The sequence below is a fragment of the Poeciliopsis prolifica genome, unplaced genomic scaffold (genome assembly GCF_027474105.1).
Source record: "Poeciliopsis prolifica strain line A6 unplaced genomic scaffold, Auburn_PproV2 SCAFFOLD001, whole genome shotgun sequence".
NCBI classification, from domain to species: domain Eukaryota; kingdom Metazoa; phylum Chordata; class Actinopteri; order Cyprinodontiformes; family Poeciliidae; genus Poeciliopsis; species Poeciliopsis prolifica.
Window position 1 is genome coordinate 8808890 of NW_026562376.1, and position 21759 is coordinate 8830648.

Sequence of the window (21759 nt, forward strand, 5' to 3'; positions counted from 1 at the left end):
TGTAACATGCATTTTTGTGTATTTTTAATAGCTTACTTTGTTAGCCCTCAGTTGTTCTCCAGCTTCCCTCATCCTCTATTCTCTCTTTCTCTTCCTCTGGGGAATATTATCACTAATTTGTTTTGTCAGCTAAACATGGAGCGCCTTGGCTGTTTATGTGATCTCAAAGTGGCTGCATGAATATTTAAAGAGGTTGTGGCTTTCTGTTTCTGCTCGGCTGCACGGGTGCCCGTGATTGCGCTTGCTCTCCCGAACAGGAACGAGGTGTCCAAGCTCAAATTTGAAGCCAAGACTTTCCACATATATGCAAATCAGAAGGAGGTGAGCAAGTGCATTTATTTAATGTGTCTTGCTTTGGAGTGTGGCTTTTTGTCACAGCTGGTTAATCTTTTCTGCAAATTTCCATATCTCTGTTGTGCAGGACAGAAAGATCATTTTAACGTACTTCGCGCCTACGCCGGAGGCCTGCAAGCACCTTTGGAAGTGTGGTGTGGAGAATCAGGCATTTTACAAGTGAGTCTGCAGCTTTCTGATTGTATTAGGCTCTTCTTTCGCCCTCTCTCCATCCCTGAGTACTGTCAGACAGGATACCATCACATCATGATGGTGTCCTTAAAACCCCTTCCCTTCAGCTTGTTTATCAACTGGAGAAGTGAGATGTGAGGTCATGCTGACCTTTAGACTCCAAACACTTCAGTACTTTTCTTGATAGATGCGTCCAATATCTTATCCATGAGTTGCAGTTCAGGATCTCCATGATCTACAGCTGATATAAGTTGATCAGCAAAAAGCAAATAGTTTGGGGGGCTGGTTAGAGTGCTAGCACTATGGTTAGAGGCTATAATTCTCAATATAGCTGTCCTGGGTTCGATTGGGACATTTGCTTCTCTGTCCCCTTTATTTACTGTACAGTAAAGGTTATTAGAGCCTAAAAACAGAGTCTGTCTACAGTGGTTAAAAGGGATGCAGTAATGACAGCTCTTCTACTGAAGCATGTGAAAAGGTTTTTCCACATGACTCTGTTTTTTGTTTTTTCCACTTTTCAAACCGTTAAGCACATATAGCTCAAAATGCTGCCATTTTCAGAATATACTTAGCCAACCTGTGAGTGCCACTGAAAAAACTCTGTGTGTATTATCTGTATTGTGCAATGCAAAGAACTGTGTTTTCTTTTCTTTTTTTTGATGCATTTTCTCATAGTTTGCTACTTGCAAAATATTAGTAGTTTGTTTAATGATTCTTTTTTTCCTGTCCTTTCTTTGAATTTAACTGACCGGATTGTTTCTTTTTTCTTTTTCCTTTCATTTGGTCAGGCTTGAGAAGTCCAGTCAGGTTCGCACTGTCTCTAGCAGCAACCTTTTCTTCAAGGGCAGCCGTTTCCGCTACAGGTAGACTACCCAGCAATGCAGCCTGAGTGATAACAGGGAGGAGAGGACATTGAAACTAAAAAACACAGTTGGAGGTGGATATAATTATTTCCAGCGGATGTGACCTCCCGACCTTTTGTGCTGCTTCTTCCCAGAGGATGGTTGTGACACCTCAAAGGAGAGGGGAGGTAGAGGTGGAAATGAAGGGCAACTGATCACACTTTGAAACTGCTAACATATATATAGCAGCATATATGCTCTTGTACTCTACTTACTTATTTACTGCAGTGATAACTTTCATGTACTCTGACGGTTTATGTTTTAAAGTATTTAAAACTTCCCATGTGTGCTGTTGCTTTATCTTGAAACAGTGGAAGAGTAGCGAAAGAGGTAATGGAGCAAAGTGCCAGAATCAAACGTGAACCTCCAGAAATACACAGGTAGGGTAAAAATTACCTCACATACTTAGTTGTTGTTACAGATATTTCTACAGCACTGCCCCTTACTGATTACATTGTGCATAATTCTTTGATATTTAAACCTGCATTATGTTTTTTTTAAATAACAGGTCTGGGCTTGTGCCCAGCAGGAGTTGTCCATCCATTACCCATGGGCCTCGCCTCAGCAGTGTTCCCCGTACACGTCGGAGAGCTGTGCACATATCTATCATGGAGGGTAAGAAAATAGTTACTGGGAGATAAAACTCATGTGTTTCTCAATAGCAAGCCAATCACACATTCCTAACATTTGAACGTTTTCTATTTTCTCAAGTTGCAACCAGAAATTCCAAAACTTTTTCTGAGATTTAATCTCAGAAACCTAGCACAGTGTGTTGTATAAATGTGAAGTGAGATGAAAATAACATGTTTATGATTGTCTTTAATCTCCTTTACCTTGAAGACCTAAAAAAGAGTCCATGTCATTCGACATCAGTTATTTCTTAATTAGTCTAAATGGCGTGTGTAGAGGGAAGCTAACTCTGCACACAATCCTTGTTGTGATGTCGCATGGTGGTGTCGGCATCATGCTGTGGGTGTGTTTCTTTAGGAGGATCAGAGCAGCGATGATATCTGTTAAACATTTAGGAAGCCATGTACCATTTTCTTTCCATCACACTTACTTGTTTTGGTGTTTTTGACCAATCACCTAAAATCCCAATGGAACACCTTGAATTATGAGCTTGTACTGTGACAACTTGCAGAAATAGTTCAAGCCCAATGAATGTTTTTGCAAGGCACAATCCTTTATTTTATGTGTCCACAAAGTCTCTGACTCTGAACTTCAACTGAATTAGAGAGCCGCTGGGCCTGTTTTTGAGAATCCCTCCCCCCTCTTGAGCTAATCATCTCAAACTCTCTCACGTTCTGCCTGAAAGTGGAGCTGTTTGAGTTCATGTCAAAACAGGCTACTGCAGGCGTGAGCATCACTCAGTCACTTTGACACAGATCAGCAGAGCCGTTATATGTTTGTGTTACTGTTCTGCCAACTTACTGCCATCTGAAGTTACTTGTGGTCTTCTGCTCCAGAACCGACTGGCCTTTGAGTAAAGCAGTGACACACGGTCACACTCTTAACTTTATGCTCTGTATACAATAACATGGATGGAATACAGAAGTAGGTGTGTCGTATATCTTAAGCAGAGCAGTAAGACTTTCCCACCGTTGGTGTGTGCTGACTAGATGTCTTAGGGAGGTATAAATACCTCAGCTGAAAATAACCAGGGTCTTCTGCTCCATGTATGTCACTGGCCTGGGTGGGGCAAAGCTTGGAGGCTAATGCTGCTGATCATAGCAGTGCTCGCAGAAAGCCACTGCTTCCCCCTCTGTCAGAAGCAATAAAGCCATTAACCCGAAGCCTGGACTTTGGGCAGGGACCATAAAGACAGAACAGGCTCCTGCATGCTGCAGCCATGGTGAAGTGTCTGATCCGCATCACCACTCGGGTGAACGTTCACCTGCGTATGATTAACCACTGCTACCGGGATGTGAAGGTCCGCGTCCTGAGCCTGGGCCCTCGTATGCTGGGCAAGGCCCTCGGTGTCCTGCCCCTCTACCCGTCCCTGATGGGGCAGCAGGAGCCCAGCAGATTCAGTCCTCGTCTGGGTACTCCCCTGCCCTGTTCTCAGGCCAGTGGTCCTGCAGGTAAAGTGGGCTCCAAATTAAGCTTTTTTTTGTTGTTGTTGTTTTGTTTTCTTGTCAGTTTTTTGCATTTTTATGGTGGTAAAGAGACACACTTCATGCAGCTTCCTGTGCTTCTTGGTTATTTGGTTCCAGCTGTTGTTTTAAAGGAAAACTTTTGTTGACTATTGTTAATGTCAGCAGAGGTTTGGATTTTAGATGTAATCATTTCTGCTGTTCTAAGTGTTTAAAACAATATTTTTATGACCTCATGACCTCATTTTCTCATGAAATGCTTAAATTTAATCTCCCTCATTTTACAGTAACGGTGTAATGTTGCTGCTTCGACCCTTGTGAGAATGTGATACCATCAGCAAAGTACTCTGCCATAGCTCATATTTACTGTAGAGTGTCTCTCCTGTACTGTACTTTTATCATTTACAGCAGAGTAGACAGTTTATATCCTGACTTTTTAAACCCAGTTAGTAAATCTTTGTTGTTTGATTTAGGGGATTTGGCCAAGCTCAGCAACAGGGGGGACATAAAAACATTCAAAATCGTATTGTTCTAAATGATGAAGAACTAATTCATTATATTTAAGTACATTTTTAATATCATTTTGGCTTATTCTAGATATTAAAAATATCACAATTAAAATATTTTTGAAATGCACAAATAAGTTTGAAGTTTATTGAAGATAACATTGAAGTTTATTCAAATGACATAGTCCCCCTTCCATGACGTGAATTTGTAACTTGTATTAACAGTTCATATTGGCTAATGAAATTTCATAATGAATTTCTAATAATTGAAGTATTTTTGTTATTCCTGGAATTATTTGAGATTGTGTATTAAATTGTTAAAGCCTTTCAGCAAACTTTAACATAGATTAATGAGAAAGCTCAAAATTCAAGGCAAGGCAGCATTGTAACTTGCTGTACATCTTACCTTGACAGATGCTCTGTTGCTGAAACATATCTGTTTATTATTTCTTGCCTGAGGTTGAATTCTTTTGTTATGCTTGTTGGAAAGCCCAATTCCTTGGTGCAATTAAATTTCCAAATAAATGGAAAAGCTTATAACGTTGTATGTTTAACTAAAGCATTTTTCTTAGTTGTTTGTTTGTGGAAGACAGGTTAATAGTAATTATAGAATTGGGTTCAGAGGCTTGCAAAAGTGTTTATGCCCCTTGATCATTTCTCTGATTATCTTGAATGTGATGTAGGATTTTGTGCTATTCTTGTCATATTTATGGTGATTTCCATTTAGTTTTCTGACTGCAGTGTTTTCCTTCCTGTATTAAAAATGTGTTTCAGTTTCTCCTCTCCATTTATTCTCCCATCAACACTGACGAGCTTTCTGGTTCCAGCTGAAATAAAGCATCACCACAGCATGATGCTGCTAACTCCCAGTAGCAGTGGTGTATTCAGCTGATGTTAAATCTTTGTTTTCTTGGTGTTGTACAACCAGGCCAAAAATGTTGAAGTCATTTGACAAGAGCACCTTCTTCCATGTGTTTGATACGTCTCCTATAATTTGTTTGTCAACTACAATTTGGACTTTAGGATTTTTGTTTAACTGTTTTGTTTTTGTTTTGTTTTTTTGTCAATATTCTATAAAAGCCAAATTTGTGCCCTGCTAATAATTCTAATAACAGATTGTCCCACTGAAGCTTTGGGTCTCTGCGGCTCCCCAAGGATTACCACAGGCCTCTTGGATGTTTCTCTTATTACTGCTCCTCTTGCCCTGTCTATTGCTGGATGATGGTTTTAGATGGCGAGACGTTCGAGATGAGAAGTTAGAAATAGTACTTTATAAGCTGACCCAGCTTAACCTTGGTGTTCCACATTTTGACCTATATTTGGCATTTTAAACTGGCTCAGCATGTGACTAAATTGTTAAATGGATTACATATTTGTTTATGACCATATTATCCAGACCACAGAGGAAATTCTTGTACTTGGTTGATTGTTTGAGGAATATACTAACATTTTACATAGACATTTTAGTCTTTCAAGCCTACCTTGTCAACCTAATATTGCAGTTTTTTTTCACTTTTTGTATTTTTACCCATTCCCCAGGTCTGGAGTCTTTGCGTGACAGTGCCCACTCTACACCGGTGCGTTCGGTGTCCCATGGAGAGCCTTTCCTACCCCGGTCCCGCAGCCACGCAGATGCCAGCGACGGGATGGCAGTCATCTCGGACGAGGCCTACAGTCCCTCAGATAGTGTCCTTCCCACCCCAGTGGCTGAACACAGCACAGACATGGCCGTCTCACGCCAAATAAACGGCGCGCCCTGCAGCATCGAGGAGGAAAAGGAGTCAGAGGCGGGCACCCCCATGCGGGGGGAAGGGGGTGATTTCGGGGCGGATGGTGGAGCTGCCCAGGAAGGAGCAGGGGAGGACTCGGCCCTGAGCGAAGTGGAACAGGTGAATAAGTTTGTCTTAAGCGTCCTCCGTTTGCTCCTCGTCACCATTGGACTCCTTTTTGTCTTGCTCCTCCTCCTTATCATCCTCACCGAGTCAGACCTTGACATCGCATTTTTAAGCGACATCCGTCAAACCCCCGAGTTCGAACAGTTCCATTACGAATACTTTTGTCCCCTCAGGCGGTGGTTCGCCTGCAAGCTCCGCTGGGTGGGTGGGTTGCTCATTGACAACTGAGGTTGTAGCATCACAAAGGCCGTTCAGGTTTGTGAGAAGACGGTTAGGAGTCTGGAGTGTTGAAGGACAACTTCATCCGAACCAAGAACCCAGCTTCTCATCTTCCTCCTGCAGAAAACAAAACAACTCGGACCTCTCCTTCTAACACTAAGCCAGGATCTTTCTCCCACCACCTCAGCTTTTTAGTTGCACACCCCTCCCTCCAGCTATTATGTTTGGGTTTTTTGCTTAGCAATGCCTGAAGATATATATTTTTGTTTTGCATTTTTTAAGTCATTTCAGGAACTTTATTTTTACAAAAAATACAAAAGAAAAAAAATTATGAAAAAATAAGTAACTGAGGAACCTAAAATTTACGTTTCTGTGGAATGGGATATATTGATTTTTTTTCTTGGCGCAGATTAGCATTGCAGATGGTTATTTATTTCTGAGAAGCATGCTGTGGGCTGTGAAAGGCTAAATACCCCTGTTGCAAGTTTTTATGTTTTAAAAAGAATTGGATCATGGGAAATAATTTCAAAACTTTTTTCATCTTTAATGTGAGATATTAATTTTTTTCCTCAACAAATAAATAGACAAATCTGTTAGAAAAAAAATTAAGTTGTTCGCCCACCATTAAACTAATATTTTGTTGAAGTAACTTTTGTCTCAGTTTCAGTACTCAGTCTGTGGTACACGGACAGTTCTCAGACATGATTGAAATCTATGATGGTAATTATTCTGGGATCTGTCTAAAGACTGACATCAGAACTGAATAAGCTGCAGAAAATCTGTGTTCAGCAGTGTAGAATATTTTTTATATCTCTGGATTTGTAAATAAGGTGGCAAAGGAAGACATGTTCCCCAAACAAAGGTCACTGCACATCATTCACACAGCAAAATGTGGTAGCGGCAGCATCATAATCTGGGGTTCCTGTTCTTCACAGAAAGAAAGCAGTTCCAAACACATTCAGGTGTAAGAAAAACATTAATTTCAGCATCCCAGCATGCATCCAAATCAACATATGAATGGCTTTGCTAAAGAAAAAGTAAAGTTTGGATTTATACAGCAGCTCACAAAGTCTTTTGGTTCACCTGAAGAGGGTTATGAACAGGATTTGTCTTCAGAATGGGAGAGTAATCCAATATTACCAAGTCATGATGTGGTGTGCTGATGAGACTGGATGGTGAAACTGAATCAAAAGATGCTTCTGTAAGGCATTAGTTTCAGTTTATACACACTTCTGAAATCAAGTACGGCACATTATTTGTTTCTAGATTTTCCCCCTAACAGATTTATGTTTGTTAAATTATACAAAGCAATATCGCATAATGTAACATGGTCTATCAAAAAAAAAAAATCTGCCTTTTTATCAGGAGTGCTTAGATATTTAAGAGCCACTGTATGTAATGAAGAGAAGAAGGGGAGGTAATGAATGTTAATCCAGGAAGTCGATTCATCTTCAAGAGATGCAAGTGAGTTAAGAGTCTGGAAAGGCCAACTGCTGCGATGGAGTCAAGGTCTTCTGATGTCCATTTATTATTATGAGAAGACAAAGAGCTGGTTAACCTCTTTATAAAAGACCAAGAGGAATAGCTTGAAAAGGGAGAAAAGAAAGGGATGTTAAAATAGAAAACAGACAGGATGAATACCAAATGCCTTCTCTGAAAACATATTTATGACTGTTTAGATTTTTGGGGGCAATTGATTAAGTCTGGTTGAACATCCATATACAGTGCTATACAAGATCAGCTGATGGATATGAAACTAGTTTTTCAATTATTTTCTAAGAATTCAGTGAACTAAAGCTGTAGTGTCATGCGGCCCGATAGTGTCTGATGCAATTAGATAAATCCTCACGATGAGCAAAGACTCACTGGCACTAGTAGATACTGTTCTAGCTAGATGTGCAATGCTGATGTGATTTTTATTAAGTACTTTGAATGTGCTCATTTATTTGATTTTGTTGTTGTTGTTGTTTTCATCAAATTGAAATTCAATGAATTTCAGTTAGTTTTTTTTATGAAGAGCTTGATCTATTTTGGTTTCAGCCTTGCCCTTCAGTTTCTGTATAATACTATATTATTGTAACTGCTAGAATAAGAGCAATGATGTACATTTTTGTACAAAATAGTTTGTTTCCTATTATATATATCGACAGTTTTTTTCCATGTATATTTTACCAGAACTGAAATGTTATTTTGTTATTGAAGATTAAATTATACCTTTTTTAGCACTGCGTTTCAAGTGAGGTCAGACGCGTTGGAGACGAGGAAGGAGTTGGGGAAAAAAAAATGTTGACCGGGACTTTTTATCAAGATTCACTCACCAGTTATCACATCTCCCTTCACTACCAATAGTCAGTCTAAAGTCTGCAGTGTATGTGTAGTTATTACTGATTAACTTAAATATGATTTATTGGTGCCAATCATTGAAAAATACAATTTTATCTGTTGTAACTTAATCTGAAGTAATTTTACGTAAAAGAAGAGATACAGCACCCTCAACACTTCCTGTTTTTTTTTTTTTTTTTGGTAAAGGTGTAAAAAGCCTTAAAATGGATTAGACTTTCATGATAGTAATGCAAGTTCACACTTAATTTTTTTAAAGTACAAGTTTTAATGTGTCTGAAGTTATTCAGTGAGGCCAAAAAAACAACAGCTTTTTAAAAGATCCCTGCTGTAGAACCTTTTACCAGTCAGACAGCTGTTAGCCTTCATTTCACAATACATAGAGAGGGACTCCTCATCCAGACTCTTAGGTTTCTTTTATGCACTTTTCTCAACTTGCCCCTTAGGTTTTATATAATATTTATGACTAAAATGGTCAAAGAACAAGGTCGATTTGATGTTTTCTGAACCACTTCTGTTTTTCTTTGGTATGGTTTGGATTACGTCTCTGATGAAAGGCCCCAAAATGACCTATTTCCAGTTGTCCATCAGAAATCATCATATTTTTATGTAAAAGGCTCCTGAAGATTAAACAGACCCATAGCATCACATATCTTCTATCACAGTCAACACTGAGTATTTGATCGAATGAGTCTATTTTCCTTTCAAAAGGAATATTATGAGAGTACATGGCACTAGAAAATAGATAGAACCAGAGATTCACAGTTCCTCCATCTGACTGAACAACGGTGATTAGATACTTCCACATATTCTTCCTCTATTTCACATTTCAGACTTGGTGACTCAATGATGCTTTTCTGACATTACAAATGAAATCATATTAAAGACACAAGTTATTATTATTATTATTTGTATTTCATTGTGAGATTATGGTAGGACAATAGAAAAGTGATTTATTTTAAGGTTTGTTACACATCTTTACTACGGTTGCCAATATATGGAGAGGGTGCACAGCTGTAAGCCTGATTCACTGCATCAACAGACCAATGAAGATAAAACATTTGACTATTGATCTAATTTAATTACAGTATATTTCTGTGGCAGTATATTAGATAAACTGGAATTGACGTGATTTGTTTATTGATGTATTGAATTGCCAGTTACTTTCACAAATATTGCCAAGTTTGTCTGCTGCAGTTTATGCATTTTATTTTGTTGGTTAAGTAAACATAAACAGATTAGAGATTTTTTGTATTTAAATCAATACAAAAAACATGTCTGCTTCAGGGAGCAATGACCGTAACGGCTTCCGGATGGTGGCTAAATTGTGGCCTGTTTTTGTAATTGTGTGTGAGAACAGACACAAGATTCAAGATGATTGTGGTAGATGGAGAAATTGAAGCAGATTAGCCATGACCGAAGGAAAAATAGTACAAATGGATGATCTGAAACAGTTTGGCAATGGAAAGCACCTTTTTATCATCTGTGTGTGTGATGGCTGGACAGGGTTCTCTTTTTTTAACCTTTCTGCAGCTGCTCCTCTGAAGGCCTCGCGGTGCTACTTTTCTGTCTGCTCTGGTGTAATATGACTCCATCAGTCCCTGGTACGGTTGTAGTCCTGATGGGGGAGTAGCATGTTCTCTGGATCCTCTCTTGTAGCTCGGTATATTTCTCAGTCAGTGTTAATCACTGTTGAAGTCAACACTTTATATCAAATCAACAGAGCTACACTAGAAGGCAACCTGTCATCCACTTCAACTCTCAACTTTTTTATTACTTCTGTATAATTACAAAGCTGAGATAAAGCACACATTTCAGAATATTAGAAGACAGGGTTTTTTTCTTGTGTACATTTATGCTTCATATTTATTACACCTTTATGGAATTCCAGAAATGCCACCATTAAATAAATATTTTTTTAAATGTCACTATTTCAAATTCAAAACAAATACATAATCTATGACGTCAATAGGTGTTTAAATTTGCCACTTACTTTTTAAATTATTTATAAAAGCACATTAACTTTAGTTAATTAAATGTTCTGTCTACTTTACTCTGTCAAAGATCAGAACCGACAGTTCTATTTAATTGGTCAGAACTGGATTTTCTGTGCGAATGAACCAATCTGGTTCAGAAAATTGAGTTAACAATTAAATATAATTTTAGAATAGGACATATTTGAATTAAATATCTCATGATAATTTATTTTTATATTTATCATTGTTAGATGTATAAATATTTATGAGATAAACTTTTATTTATTACCCAGTGGCACTTTAGGAATTCCATGCTTCTTCATCCAGCCGCATTGTTATTAAACATTTCTTTGAAGTATGTGTTGGTGTTTTGTTGACATCAGCATTATGTAGCTTTAGTGGTCTCCAAACATGCAACATTCACTCTTTAAGGCAGCATTATTCTAGGAGCAATAAACTAGCTCTAGGAGCAAACGGTGAGATGCACAGAAATAAAAAGTTGAATAATGTTTCATATTTCATGTCTCTTTCTTGAAAAAAGCACATAGAAAACTGCTGCTGGGATTACTCTGACAATGACCTACAAAGTTACAGCTGTATTGAGCAAGTTAACATCTTCTAACACTTCTTGAGTTGATGTTTGTTCTGCTGTCTATTTCTGTTTTATTGACTATTGTTCCTGGTGCCTGCATTTTACAGTAACCAAAGTGGCTACATGAAGGAACAGAGTTGCCTTCAGCAACAGATATCTGCATCTTTCTCCATTTTTAAGGTGAAAAGATAAGGACAACATTATCTAAAAATGCTTAACATAATCTTGGGGGACGCTCAGATCCCATCTTGGTTTTGCGTTCAACATTTACGTCCAATTTCATGTTTACGTGTAATTTTTTTCACTTGCTTTTATTCTCTATCAGGAGATGAGTGTAGTTTGGTCAGATGTGCAACTATGATCAATATATTTTGTTTTATAAAGAAAAGGTCATCGGTACTTGAAGCAGTGTTTTTTGCACTGAAAGATTAAGTACTCATTTCACTTTAACTGCTGAAAACTGAGGTTTTTATTTGTTTTTTTCCCCTTACGCCACCTCAGGCACATAAGTTCAACTGATTTTCTTTTTATACTGTATGCAGAATAAATCAACTTAATTATTAACCTAATTTTCATATTTAATCCTGGCAAGTCATGTTGCACAACACAAATAATGAAACTTGCCATGACTTTAAATCCAGCTCTGCTTTCTGCCTCTCTGTTACTCTCAGTAGAAATCCCCCACACCACGGTGCATACATGTCAGAATATGTGCATCAACGTGTCTGGTGGTGTGATTTGTAGTTTGCCTCATTTTTTTCCCCCTTCGATTGGAAATTGTTGTTTAAATTCTGTTAAATATTTAAAACATGTAAATCTTCTAAAAATTCATGTGCCAAATCCAGTTCTTGTTTTGTCTAATCCATTCCAAACCCATGTTTGTACTGTAGGCAAGTTTCTGTACAAGTCAGTATAAAATATTGTTGCTCCCCAATAGTCCCTGTATCTGGTGCCATTAAAGGAAACTATTCAAACTTGAAATAAAGAAAAACAAAAAAAAGGTGTCTGTCGTTGTGACTTATGTGTTCAAAATCCTCTTTACAACAAGAAAAATACAACATGGAGATATATTGAAAGAAAGTCTGTTTATTACAAAAAAAATTGAGTCATTGAGCTCGTAAAATTTAAAAACATCAATTTACAAAAGTCACAATACAGAAAACATTTTACTAGCAATACAGAATTGCAATGTACAGCTCTTACATTAAACAGCTATGTTACACAACTTTAAACTAGCTGACCATTTGAGAGATTGAGAACAAAACCCCACTTAGCTTATGTGAGAATAGGTTCCCTTTAAAAATGGCCGCTGGTTGCTTTGAGGCGTTGGGGCAGACAGGAATCCTAGTGTTTTGCCTGCTGCAGAACTCGTAGACCCCCGACCCGAACTCTGGGAGCCACCCCTGGAGCCGGAGGACGATTTATTGTAGCTATATCCACGACTATATCCACAGCGACAAAGAAAACAGAAAAAACAGACATCAGAAAAGGAAACTTTATTTGCCCCTCTCCCCCAAAACGGTTTGCAACAACTTTTAGCTTTTTTTTGTCACATGTGAAGTGTTTCAGATCATCAAATAACAATCAAACAAAGATAAGCAGAGGGGATGATGGTAATGATGACGGTAGAAGTTCGTCCTGCAATTGGTAGATAGCCGGTTCGATTCATTCCGCCACTGTCATTGCCTGGTGGTCATCACTTCAGACTGTAAATAATTTACCCAAACCAATCAAGTTTGAAGGTCAATGGAGTACTACTTTACATATTTAATTGGGTTATCTTGATATATATAAAAAATATAAGTATAACATTTGTCTGATGATCTGAAATACTTAAAATGAAAAAAAAAAAAAAAAAAAAAAAAAAAAAACCAGAAGGAACCTGGGTGGTGGTGATTACTTTTTCAGAGCCGATGTTAATGAAACTATGACTCTACATACCCTTTAGAGGAATAGCCTTGGTTGCCGTGTGCTTTCATCTTCTTAGAATACTTGAAGAATGGCCCTTTCTTCCTCTTTTGTCCCGGAGCAGACCGGTTGCTGAAATAGGTGGAGGACTCAGTATCATCTTCTGTGCGTCTTGTGTCTATCCAGCCATTTCCAGCACTATCAGTTTGCTCATCCACTACAAAGAGAAAAAAAAAATCACAACGGTGTTTAACACACACACGCATGTAAAAAAAATCTTAGAATAATGAAGATTCATGTCCTCCTACCAGATAGCTGCCATTCAGAGTATTTCTGAAGAACCTTCATGACTTCAGCTCCATACTTCTCCAGTTTGTCCTCCGTCACTCCATCAATTTGTAAAAGAGCGTCTGGATCAGAAGAAAGTTTCTCTGGACGTGGGAAAGAAGAAGGTTATAAAATTCACTTCAAATCCAGTTAGCTAATACACAGACTGAGAAATTACCAGATATCTTCTTCAAGGTGGCAGTGGAGAAGATGTTGTAATAGTGAAGGCCAAACGCTTTGCCCAGCTGCTTGCACAGATCTATTAGCTCCTTCAGACAATTCTGAACCATTTCCTCTCTCTTGGAGATGCTCTTCACAGCAGCTCTCTGCTTCCTGATGCTGGACGTGCTCTCTGTCTCATAGAACTCCACCTAAAAGAGACCAATGTGGAAGACTGTTGATTTATTCATCAATAAATAAGACGAGGACAATAAAACAAAAAAGTCACACTTTGTCCTAAATCTGCAGAGTCCATTTGGGTACTGAAATGATGTAGCAATTACCTAAGATGAGTTAATGTGGAAATGATCCAGTTACTATAACCAATTTAAAATGGATGTATTTTTAACATATAACGTAAAACATGCCTCTTCAAAACAGAAAGGCACTATCATACAATATTTGAATGACTGTGTAGTATAACTAACAGTGCAGAATGATTGTTTATTGCTATAAACAGAAATCTGGCAATTTTCTTGAAAAAGACATTTCAAAATTGTATTTTTGGTCACCTATTGCCAAAGCAAAAAAGGTCTGAATGAACATTCAAGAGAGTTCGCTCTTGAGAGTCAGCTATGTCAGACTGTTCCAGCATTGCAAGAACAGCTCTGCTGCAGTTTTTTATTTCGTCATGTCCTTGTCAGAAGTCAATAACCATTTTCTCCTAATGCCCCTCCTGTAAATTTACTCAAGAATGTAATTATCTGCAGCAGCGAATACTTAATATTTCACCACACTATCCAAGTGAAGTTTTTTTTTTCCTGGACTGTCTCTTTCAAATTTTGCTTAGTTTAGAAAATTAAGCCTGTTCTTAAGACTATTTCCTCATCAGATCTGTTGTGTAATTTGATGAGGGACCAGTTACCTCCATGTGACCAGACAGTATGTTCATTGCTTTTGGTCCAGCAGAAATGTAAGACACCGCTTGGCCATTGTTGGTGATGTAGAGATCCTCGACCAGAACACTATCTAAAACCAGTTTCTTGAAGAGACGGTCTGCATTGTGACGAGAGTAAGCAGCTCCCATCCCAAACATTCCTGTCTGTATTTTGGCAGATTTTGCCCCTGGAGAAGATATATTTCAAAACATGAGGCGTATAGTAAATATTGTTCTTTTTTTAATACTAGATTTATTGCAGGAAATGAATGTGTTTACCTATAAATATGTCCACGAGCATGTTCAGCGTCAGTCGGTTTTGCTGGGGTGTCTTTCCAAACCTTGCTCCAACTTTCTCACACTTCTCCTCGACAAATCTCACAATCTTCTTCACATCATCAGTCACCTTCCTCAGCTTATATTCCTGAATCAAAAAAAAGAATAACATTCAATCATTTGGGTCAAGTATGGGTCAGGTTTTCAAACCAATCAACAGAAAAAAAAAAATTCTTACACTGGGTTTGGCGCAGTTATCACAGCTTACGTCCGGATGGTCTTTACAGAAGTTTCTGTTGAACTTCAGTTCTCCAAAGTAGGCGAGAAGTTGAATCCGTCTGCACTCCATCACATTCTCACAGAAGTGCACCATGCTGTGGAGGTTGCTGTAATGAGTCGCCTTGGCGTGTCTGTCGCCTTCTCGGTCCACTGTGATGACAAAAGAATAATTAGAAAGGGAGAACATTACAAATCTCCCATAAAACTAAGATATTTAAAACAAACAACAGTTTCAGTACCATTTGGAACCATGAATTGACGATATTTATTTTGCAACAAGTTGGCATAGACAGTAAATCAAACCATAAGTAGAAATAACAGCATCAAATTTGGTTCTATTAGAACCAATATTCCCAATATTAATAAAGGAACCTAGTTCCTTATTACAAGTATCATATTATATAATATAGATTTGTTTTTGGCTTAAGTTTTGGGCTTGTGTTGTACAGCAACACAAGTAATAACCTATTAAACTGTTATTTGTCAGCCTATCTGCAACTGGTTTCTTTACGAACATACCAAACATAACATGTCAATTAGCTTTTAAAAAAATATAGAGAATTTTTGAAGTGAGATTCTGAGACATTTCTCTCTCTTATTTGTAGCAGAAATGCATCATGTCACCACAGGCTTGGAGCACATGACAGAAAATAATTCAGGACCTGTCAAAGGTTTCAGTGAAGTTCTGAGACTGATTATTTAAAACTCTGGTCTAATCTTGATTCTGGTAACCAGTTCATGCCTCATAATTAGAATAGTTTTATTTTTATTATTTTTTGTTACGTACTACTAATGATCCTTTTGATGCGATGGACATCAGCATAGGAATAAAACAGAATGCAGTGTGAGATCTCTCCATCTCTGCCAGCTCTTCCAGATTCCTGGTAATAACCCTCCATTGATTTGGGCAGGCTGGCATGGATCACATAGCGCACATCAGGCTTGTCTATACCCATACCAAAGGCTATTGTGGCACAAATGACCTGGAGGACAAAAGAACAAACAAACCCAATCAGCAGGACGCCTCAGCATTCATCAGCAAGTGAGTTAGCTGTTCCCGTTTAACTGGGAATCTTCATGAGTTGTGATCTGACCTGGCAACCGTCCTGATTGATCCATTTGCTCTGCACATATTCTCTGTCGCCATCGCTCAGTCCGGCATGATACGACAGTGCCTGTATCCCTGCTCTCTTCAGACTCTCCGCCAGGCCATCACAGTCATTACGGGACAGGCAGTATATAATGCCAGAGTCTCCTGCCAGAATGAAAAAAAGAAAAACATGAAAAGTGCTGTTGTATATTTCAGCAAAACTGGAGTAATGATAGTACAAAGTAATAAAAACATTACTTCTATACTGACAAAACATCCTGTCTTTACAGCCAGACAACTTTTTTCCTCCTCAGTAGACTCTTATTGCTGCCCTCAAGTCTTCACATACAGTTGAATTTTTAACCTTGCAGTAACAACAGCATTCCAAAAATAGTGCCAGAATCGGAAAATGACTCAATTATTTACGTGGGTAGTGCTTCTTGATCCAGCTGATGCAGTCCTCGTCAACCTTTTTGGGTTTCTTGGGCAAAACGGCGTACTTGAGGTTTGTTCTGTTGAAACTCATGGTAAATCTGAAAAACAAACAAAAACTATCCAGTCACTCCTGGTTATCTAAGGTCAGCTTTCAGAATTGCTGCCATAAATAAGTGATGCGGTTTGAAAAATGAACACATACACTTGCGGTTTACTCATATTTAGCTGGTTGAGGATGTCTTTCTGCACACGGGGGGTAGCGGTAGCTGTCAGGGCCATCATTGGTATGTTGGGAAACTTCTGACGCAATTCATGCAACTTCTTGTAGTCTGGACGAAAATCATGACCCCACTGAAACACATAGGAATAATTTTATGGTTCTTTTAAGGTTACTTAAAAATATGTAAGCATAGTTGTCTGTACACACACAAGCGCAACAACATACCTGGCTGACACAATGTGCCTCATCGATAACAAAGCGGGCTAGAAGGCCTCGCTCATACAGGTTCTGCAGAGCAGAGATCAACCTGTGGCTTGCACTCACCTTAAAGGAAAAAGAAAACCACCAAAATTATAAATAAATAAAATTTTTAATTTTACAAACACAAATTACTAAAACTCACCTTTTCAGGTGTGACATACAGCAGTTTAATGATTGGGTCTTTGCAGGAGAGCTGCATATAAATCTTTCCTGCCTCACTGTCACTTTTATCACCAGACAGACTTGTTGCTGGAATCTGAAATTTAGGTAGAAGTTAATTTACTTTATATCTCATTGTGGGTGGTGAAGTAAGAATGAATGAGGAAATCACAAAAATGTAACTATCATTTGGATAACTTTCCTTCCACATGCACAACATCGTCATTTCTCCAATTCAACTGGTGCCTGACAAACATACTCACATCTAGAGTGGTGAGTTTCTGGATCTGGTCAACAATAAGAGACTTAAGTGGAGAAACAACAACAGTTACTCCAGGTGAGAGACAGGCAGGCAGTTGGTAGCACAAACTTTTACCCCCTCCTATAAAAAGCACACCAAGGTCACAAAAGAGGTTCTTTTTCACAGAGGTTGTTAGATTAATTGAAAACATCTGGGATAGGATGCTAAAAAAATGCAGCATATTGTTATTATTGACATCCAGATTTTTGGAATAAATGCCAGGGACAACATTCTTTCAAAAATGGTAACCAAAAGAATTTCCTACTATATGAACTAAATTCTAACACTAACAAAGCAAACAACAGTTCATCTTACTAGAAACTGGTTACATTTTAAGAGTGAGGCTTGTTAAATATAACAGAAGTCCACTTAAACCAACCTGTTGGCATCAAAACAAATGCATCTTCTCCCAACAAAGCGGCGTTAATCGCTTCCAGCTGATTAAATCTGAACTGATGGAGTCCAAAACGTTTATGAAAAATCTTCATCATCTCCTGCGAATGAGGGAAGTTAAAGCCTCGGAAGCGATCGTGAGCTGGGTTTTTGAAGTTGGGCTCTAAAAAATGAGAAAGAAAAATAATCTGTAAAACTGAATCAATGTTAAATAAGAACATATGCAGTGTCGTAAAGATTATATTATATTGGATTAGTGCAACATGACGTATTAGTTTCTTGAGAGGCTGATAAAAATACTTCTCCGGTGCAACTTACTGCCATCAAGTGACCAAATGTAAAACTACTGCCTCTAATATTTTTGGGAAAGAAAGAAAATTGTTTTTCCAAGTGAAAATATTCAAATATTTCACTTGAAATACTGGTTGCATTTTGCCTTGCCTGGTGAATATATCTTCTGAGGTTTTGGAGTAGAAACAGGAGTCATTGGTTTGTTGTCCCATGACGACTGTTTTGGTCCTCCTTTATTCACTGCAGTGCTTGGGTTTTCACTCAATGTAGACGAAGTTGGAGGTTCATCAAAGTAATCAGGGATGTCAGAATCATTAAAGTCATCTATATCAAAATCGTCAACATCAAAGTCGTCTGCTTCAAAGTCTGTGGTGATTGCATGTGTTGGGGTTTTGGATTTAAGTTGCTCATCTTCTGATTTCTTGGCGGAGAACAAAAGATCAGTTTCATAAACATCAGAGCTTGTTGTCTCTGAGAGACTAAAACGTGGTTTTGTGAAGCTTTGGGCTGATGGAGAGTCGCAAATACTGCTTTCCCTCTTATTCCAGGACTTTAAACTGGCACTGTCCAAGTAATCAGAGTCATAGTCCACAGAATTTACTGACAATCTTTGCGAATTCAGAGGTTGCTTGTTGTCCAAAAAGAGGGAGTTGCTGGGGGACATCAGACTAGATGCACTACAACTGGAAAAAGTTTCTTTGTAGCTGGTGTCAGAAATCACTGTGCTGTCCGGCTGCGGCATACGCAAAGAATCAACCCCACAAGCAAGAATCCTCTTCCTGTAAGAAACAGAGAATGACTGCAGTCACACTTGGATTCAACCAAGTAAGACATTGGCACATCTCCTGATGAGTATAAGTGAACAAACCTGTGAGCCCTCTTTAGCAAAAGTTCATTCCCACAGGCCAATGCGATCAGTTCATGTTCGGGGATGGAATCAACCAGAGTACAGATGGACTCCATAATGCTGAAGAGTTGCTCCTCTGCAGGAATGAAAGAGGTAAAACTGAGTACAAGAACTCTATAAAGAAACAGAAGAGGCCAACAGAAAAGCAAGCAAATCAAACTCACTTGTTTTGTCACAAGATGGGTGATTAGAAGGTTCAAGCAGAGTTGTGTTAGGGCTGTTTGATTGGAAAAGTTTGTCTCTGCTCTGTACAATGCCTGAGTGAGTTCTTCTATAAAAAAAAGAGGAAAAAATACATTTTGCTGAATTTTGAGACCTCAGGTCTGTTCCACATACAAATGAATGGATTCAATAAGAGGGCTAAAGAAAGTCAACAACTGAATCTTGATTAAATGTATGTACTGTAAGAATATTCTCTAAAACAATAATTAAGTAGATTTAAATGACCATTTTCTGTTTTCCTCAAAAAAGTGTATTCAAAACTAAGAAGCATTTAAAAACTGAAGCAACTTACAATATTTTTTTCAGTGTTTAACTGAAAAACTTTTTGTTTAAACACAATCAAATTACAAAATGCAACAGGGCTCCTACATGTCTTTGTTGTCGAAATTACCTACTTTATCATATTAAAATTAACTATTCTCAATCTTATGTATGAGAGTGGATGAACATGGATCAATAAATGGATTGACAAGCACACTGGTAAATATATGAAAAGATGGTCAAGATAAAAATATGGGGAGACAAGAAAATGAAATAAAGAATGGACAGAAATATTTTTCTTTACTTATCTAACCTTGGAAATCTTCCAATCAAATTTTATAGTAGGAACTCTATTTCAATAGCTGTGTGACATGATACTTGCCCACCTTGTCTCTGCTGAAGAAGGCCTATAAAAAGACTCATCAGGAGGAGGTGAAGGAGGAATGTAATCCACATCTTCCTCAGGTTCAGAGTTGTCATTTAGTTTGATCACTTTGGGATCAATCCGTTTTGCCTTTTCATCTGAGAAGCACAAAAAACATCTCTGTCACCGTTGTATTTTAGTTCTTATCAGGAGTATATCGGCTGTCCATATTCAAATGTTATAAACCAGAACGCCATTTACCTGTTTTATCTTTTAAAGGTTCAGACATGATGCTGATCTCCTCATCACTATCACTCAGCACAGATGTCACATGTGGAGGAGGACAGCGCTTTCTGGTCCTTTTAATAGGAGTATCTTCCACTTCATCGTCTGGAAGTCCATCAACTAAACTAGGTTCTAATGAGACTGTTGTTTTAGCAACATCGGGTTCCGGTTTTTCTTTCTCCATACAAGATTGTTCTCTGTGCTTCTTGCTAATCTCCAATTTTAAATGACCATGGCTTTGTTTTCCAGTGAACTCTGGAAATTCTTCATCTGAAGATGACACTGTCTTGGTGACCCGTGCTGATTTCTCTGAGCACAGGGAGTCGTTTTTTGTTTTGGTAGGTGTTTCAAAGTCTTCAAAATCATCCCAGTCGTCAACAGGTAAATCAGATAGATCTAGTCCGGTGGAGCTGATTCCTTTCCCACCACAGGAGGACTGGTTGTCGGGTTTAGCAGGAGCAGTAATCACCTTACCGCCAATATCTGCTGGAGGTGGCTCGCATGCTGAAGTGGAGTTACCTGCTAGGCTGAAATTGGACTTGGAATTTGTACTTGGAGGGAAGAAGTTGTTGATTTTGGATTTCTGAGTCCTTTCAAGCTTGTTTGAAAATGTTAAAGAAGATTCAGTCACCAAACTGTTCCCCTGCACATTCACGTTCCTGCTTGCCAAAATGTTTGGACTGTTTACCTTTGTTGGATACTCCACTTTAGTTGTACCCGATGGAGATTTCTTTTTGAACGAGAAAGCCCTGAAAATGCAAACATATAATAAATTCAAAAAGCAGATACAAATACAAGGGGAATATCGTATGCATTTTTTTAAAAGTAAATCAAGCTTTAAGAACTGAAAACTATATAAAGACAATTATCTTCTTCGTTTTAGGAATGTTTTTCATGCAGTTTTTCGTTGTGTTAAATTCTTTAAATTTCAATCTTCAGACCTATTGATAGTTAATGCGCTTTAAGGATTTATTTTTGTCACTTTTATGGGACTGTTGATTTTTAAATACATTGTAATGATTAAGGTATTTCTAAAGCACATGCACATATAATTTGTAATTGCTTTGGTGGAAGCTGTAGATTTAGCTCTCCAGAAATTGGTAACTTCACTGTTATTATCTTGAGCTCAACTTTAACGTTTTAATTTAAAGTGGGAAAACCTAGTTCTAAATACCCCTTTTGCTATAGCTTAAAACGGATAAGCATGCATTTTCCGAGAAAATAAAATGAAATGATTGCTATGATACAAGCTAGCACTGCTGATAGCTCGCGTCTGTTAGCTTTTTTTCTTTTCGCTTTTTGCTGTAAAGGAACACCACTTACCCCGTTTTAGGTTTAGCCCGAGACAGCTTGCTGTTAGCAGCGTTGTTGTGCCTCGCCAGCTGTTCCTTCAGATTATTTTGAGGCAGACTGGACATTGTTGTTGTGAAGTTGAGGTAACCTATGTTAGCTGAGGGGCTACAAGACTTCTGTAGCACTCAGTTTCCTAAACATTGCTCGCCACACCGGACGGTAGCACGTGCGTTTAGTTCTTCCAACAGCTGGTTTGCAAATCTTAAAGTTCATTAAAGTGGCGCAGACTTTTGAGCTTCTCTCTCCCAGAAACTCAACTAAACACTGGATTTTGCGCCGAATC

The 21759-nt window shown here is 38.2% G+C and overlaps 2 protein-coding genes across 3 annotated transcripts in view; one reads left to right on the top strand and one right to left on the bottom strand.

Moving 5' to 3' along the window:
- LOC129365181 (FERM domain-containing protein 5) overlaps nt 1-12050 on the top strand; it is a 57233-nt gene extending 45183 nt beyond the window's left edge. The window contains exons 9-14 of the mRNA XM_055038181.1: nt 258-321; nt 422-513; nt 1314-1388; nt 1739-1807; nt 1936-2042; nt 5566-12050. Of these exons, the coding sequence (XP_054894156.1) occupies nt 258-321; nt 422-513; nt 1314-1388; nt 1739-1807; nt 1936-2042; nt 5566-6149 (991 nt within the window). The 3' untranslated portion in view covers nt 6150-12050. The remainder of the gene's footprint in view (nt 1-257; nt 322-421; nt 514-1313; nt 1389-1738; nt 1808-1935; nt 2043-5565) is intronic.
- A 64-nt stretch (nt 12051-12114) lies between these two features.
- Nucleotides 12115-21759, bottom strand: blm (BLM RecQ like helicase). Of its 2 annotated transcripts, XM_055038202.1 has the most exons (22): nt 21447-21759; nt 20812-20872; nt 20100-20721; nt 19861-19996; nt 19156-19262; nt 18953-19067; nt 18235-18863; nt 17780-17956; nt 17363-17481; nt 17083-17196; nt 16905-17003; nt 16662-16810; nt 16451-16557; nt 16029-16189; nt 15722-15917; nt 14894-15084; nt 14659-14803; nt 14368-14567; nt 13462-13654; nt 13265-13387; nt 12990-13173; nt 12115-12490 (listed from the first exon to the last, which is right to left on the bottom strand). In XM_055038202.1, the coding sequence occupies exons 1-22, from the start codon at nt 21539-21541 to the stop codon at nt 12319-12321; spliced, it is 4095 nt and encodes a 1364-aa protein (XP_054894177.1). In that variant the 5' UTR covers nt 21542-21759; the 3' UTR covers nt 12115-12318. The 2 variants fall into 2 exon arrangements, with proteins under 2 accessions (XP_054894177.1, XP_054894168.1); XM_055038193.1 differs by having other exon boundaries at nt 20100-20872.

Excerpts from the sequence above, each read along its gene's own strand:
- blm (XM_055038193.1), bottom strand. The coding sequence starts at position 21,541 with ATGTCCAGTCTGCCTCAAAATAATCTGAAGGAACAGCTGGCGAGGCAC. Across the intron at positions 16,811-16,904 it reads AGGCACATTGTGTCAGCCAG|TGGGGTCATGATTTTCGTCC; the intron begins GTATGTTGTTGC and ends TATGTGTTTCAG. Across the intron at positions 13,388-13,461 it reads CACCTTGAAGAAGATATCTG|AGAAACTTTCTTCTGATCCA; the intron begins GTAATTTCTCAG and ends TCCCACGTCCAG.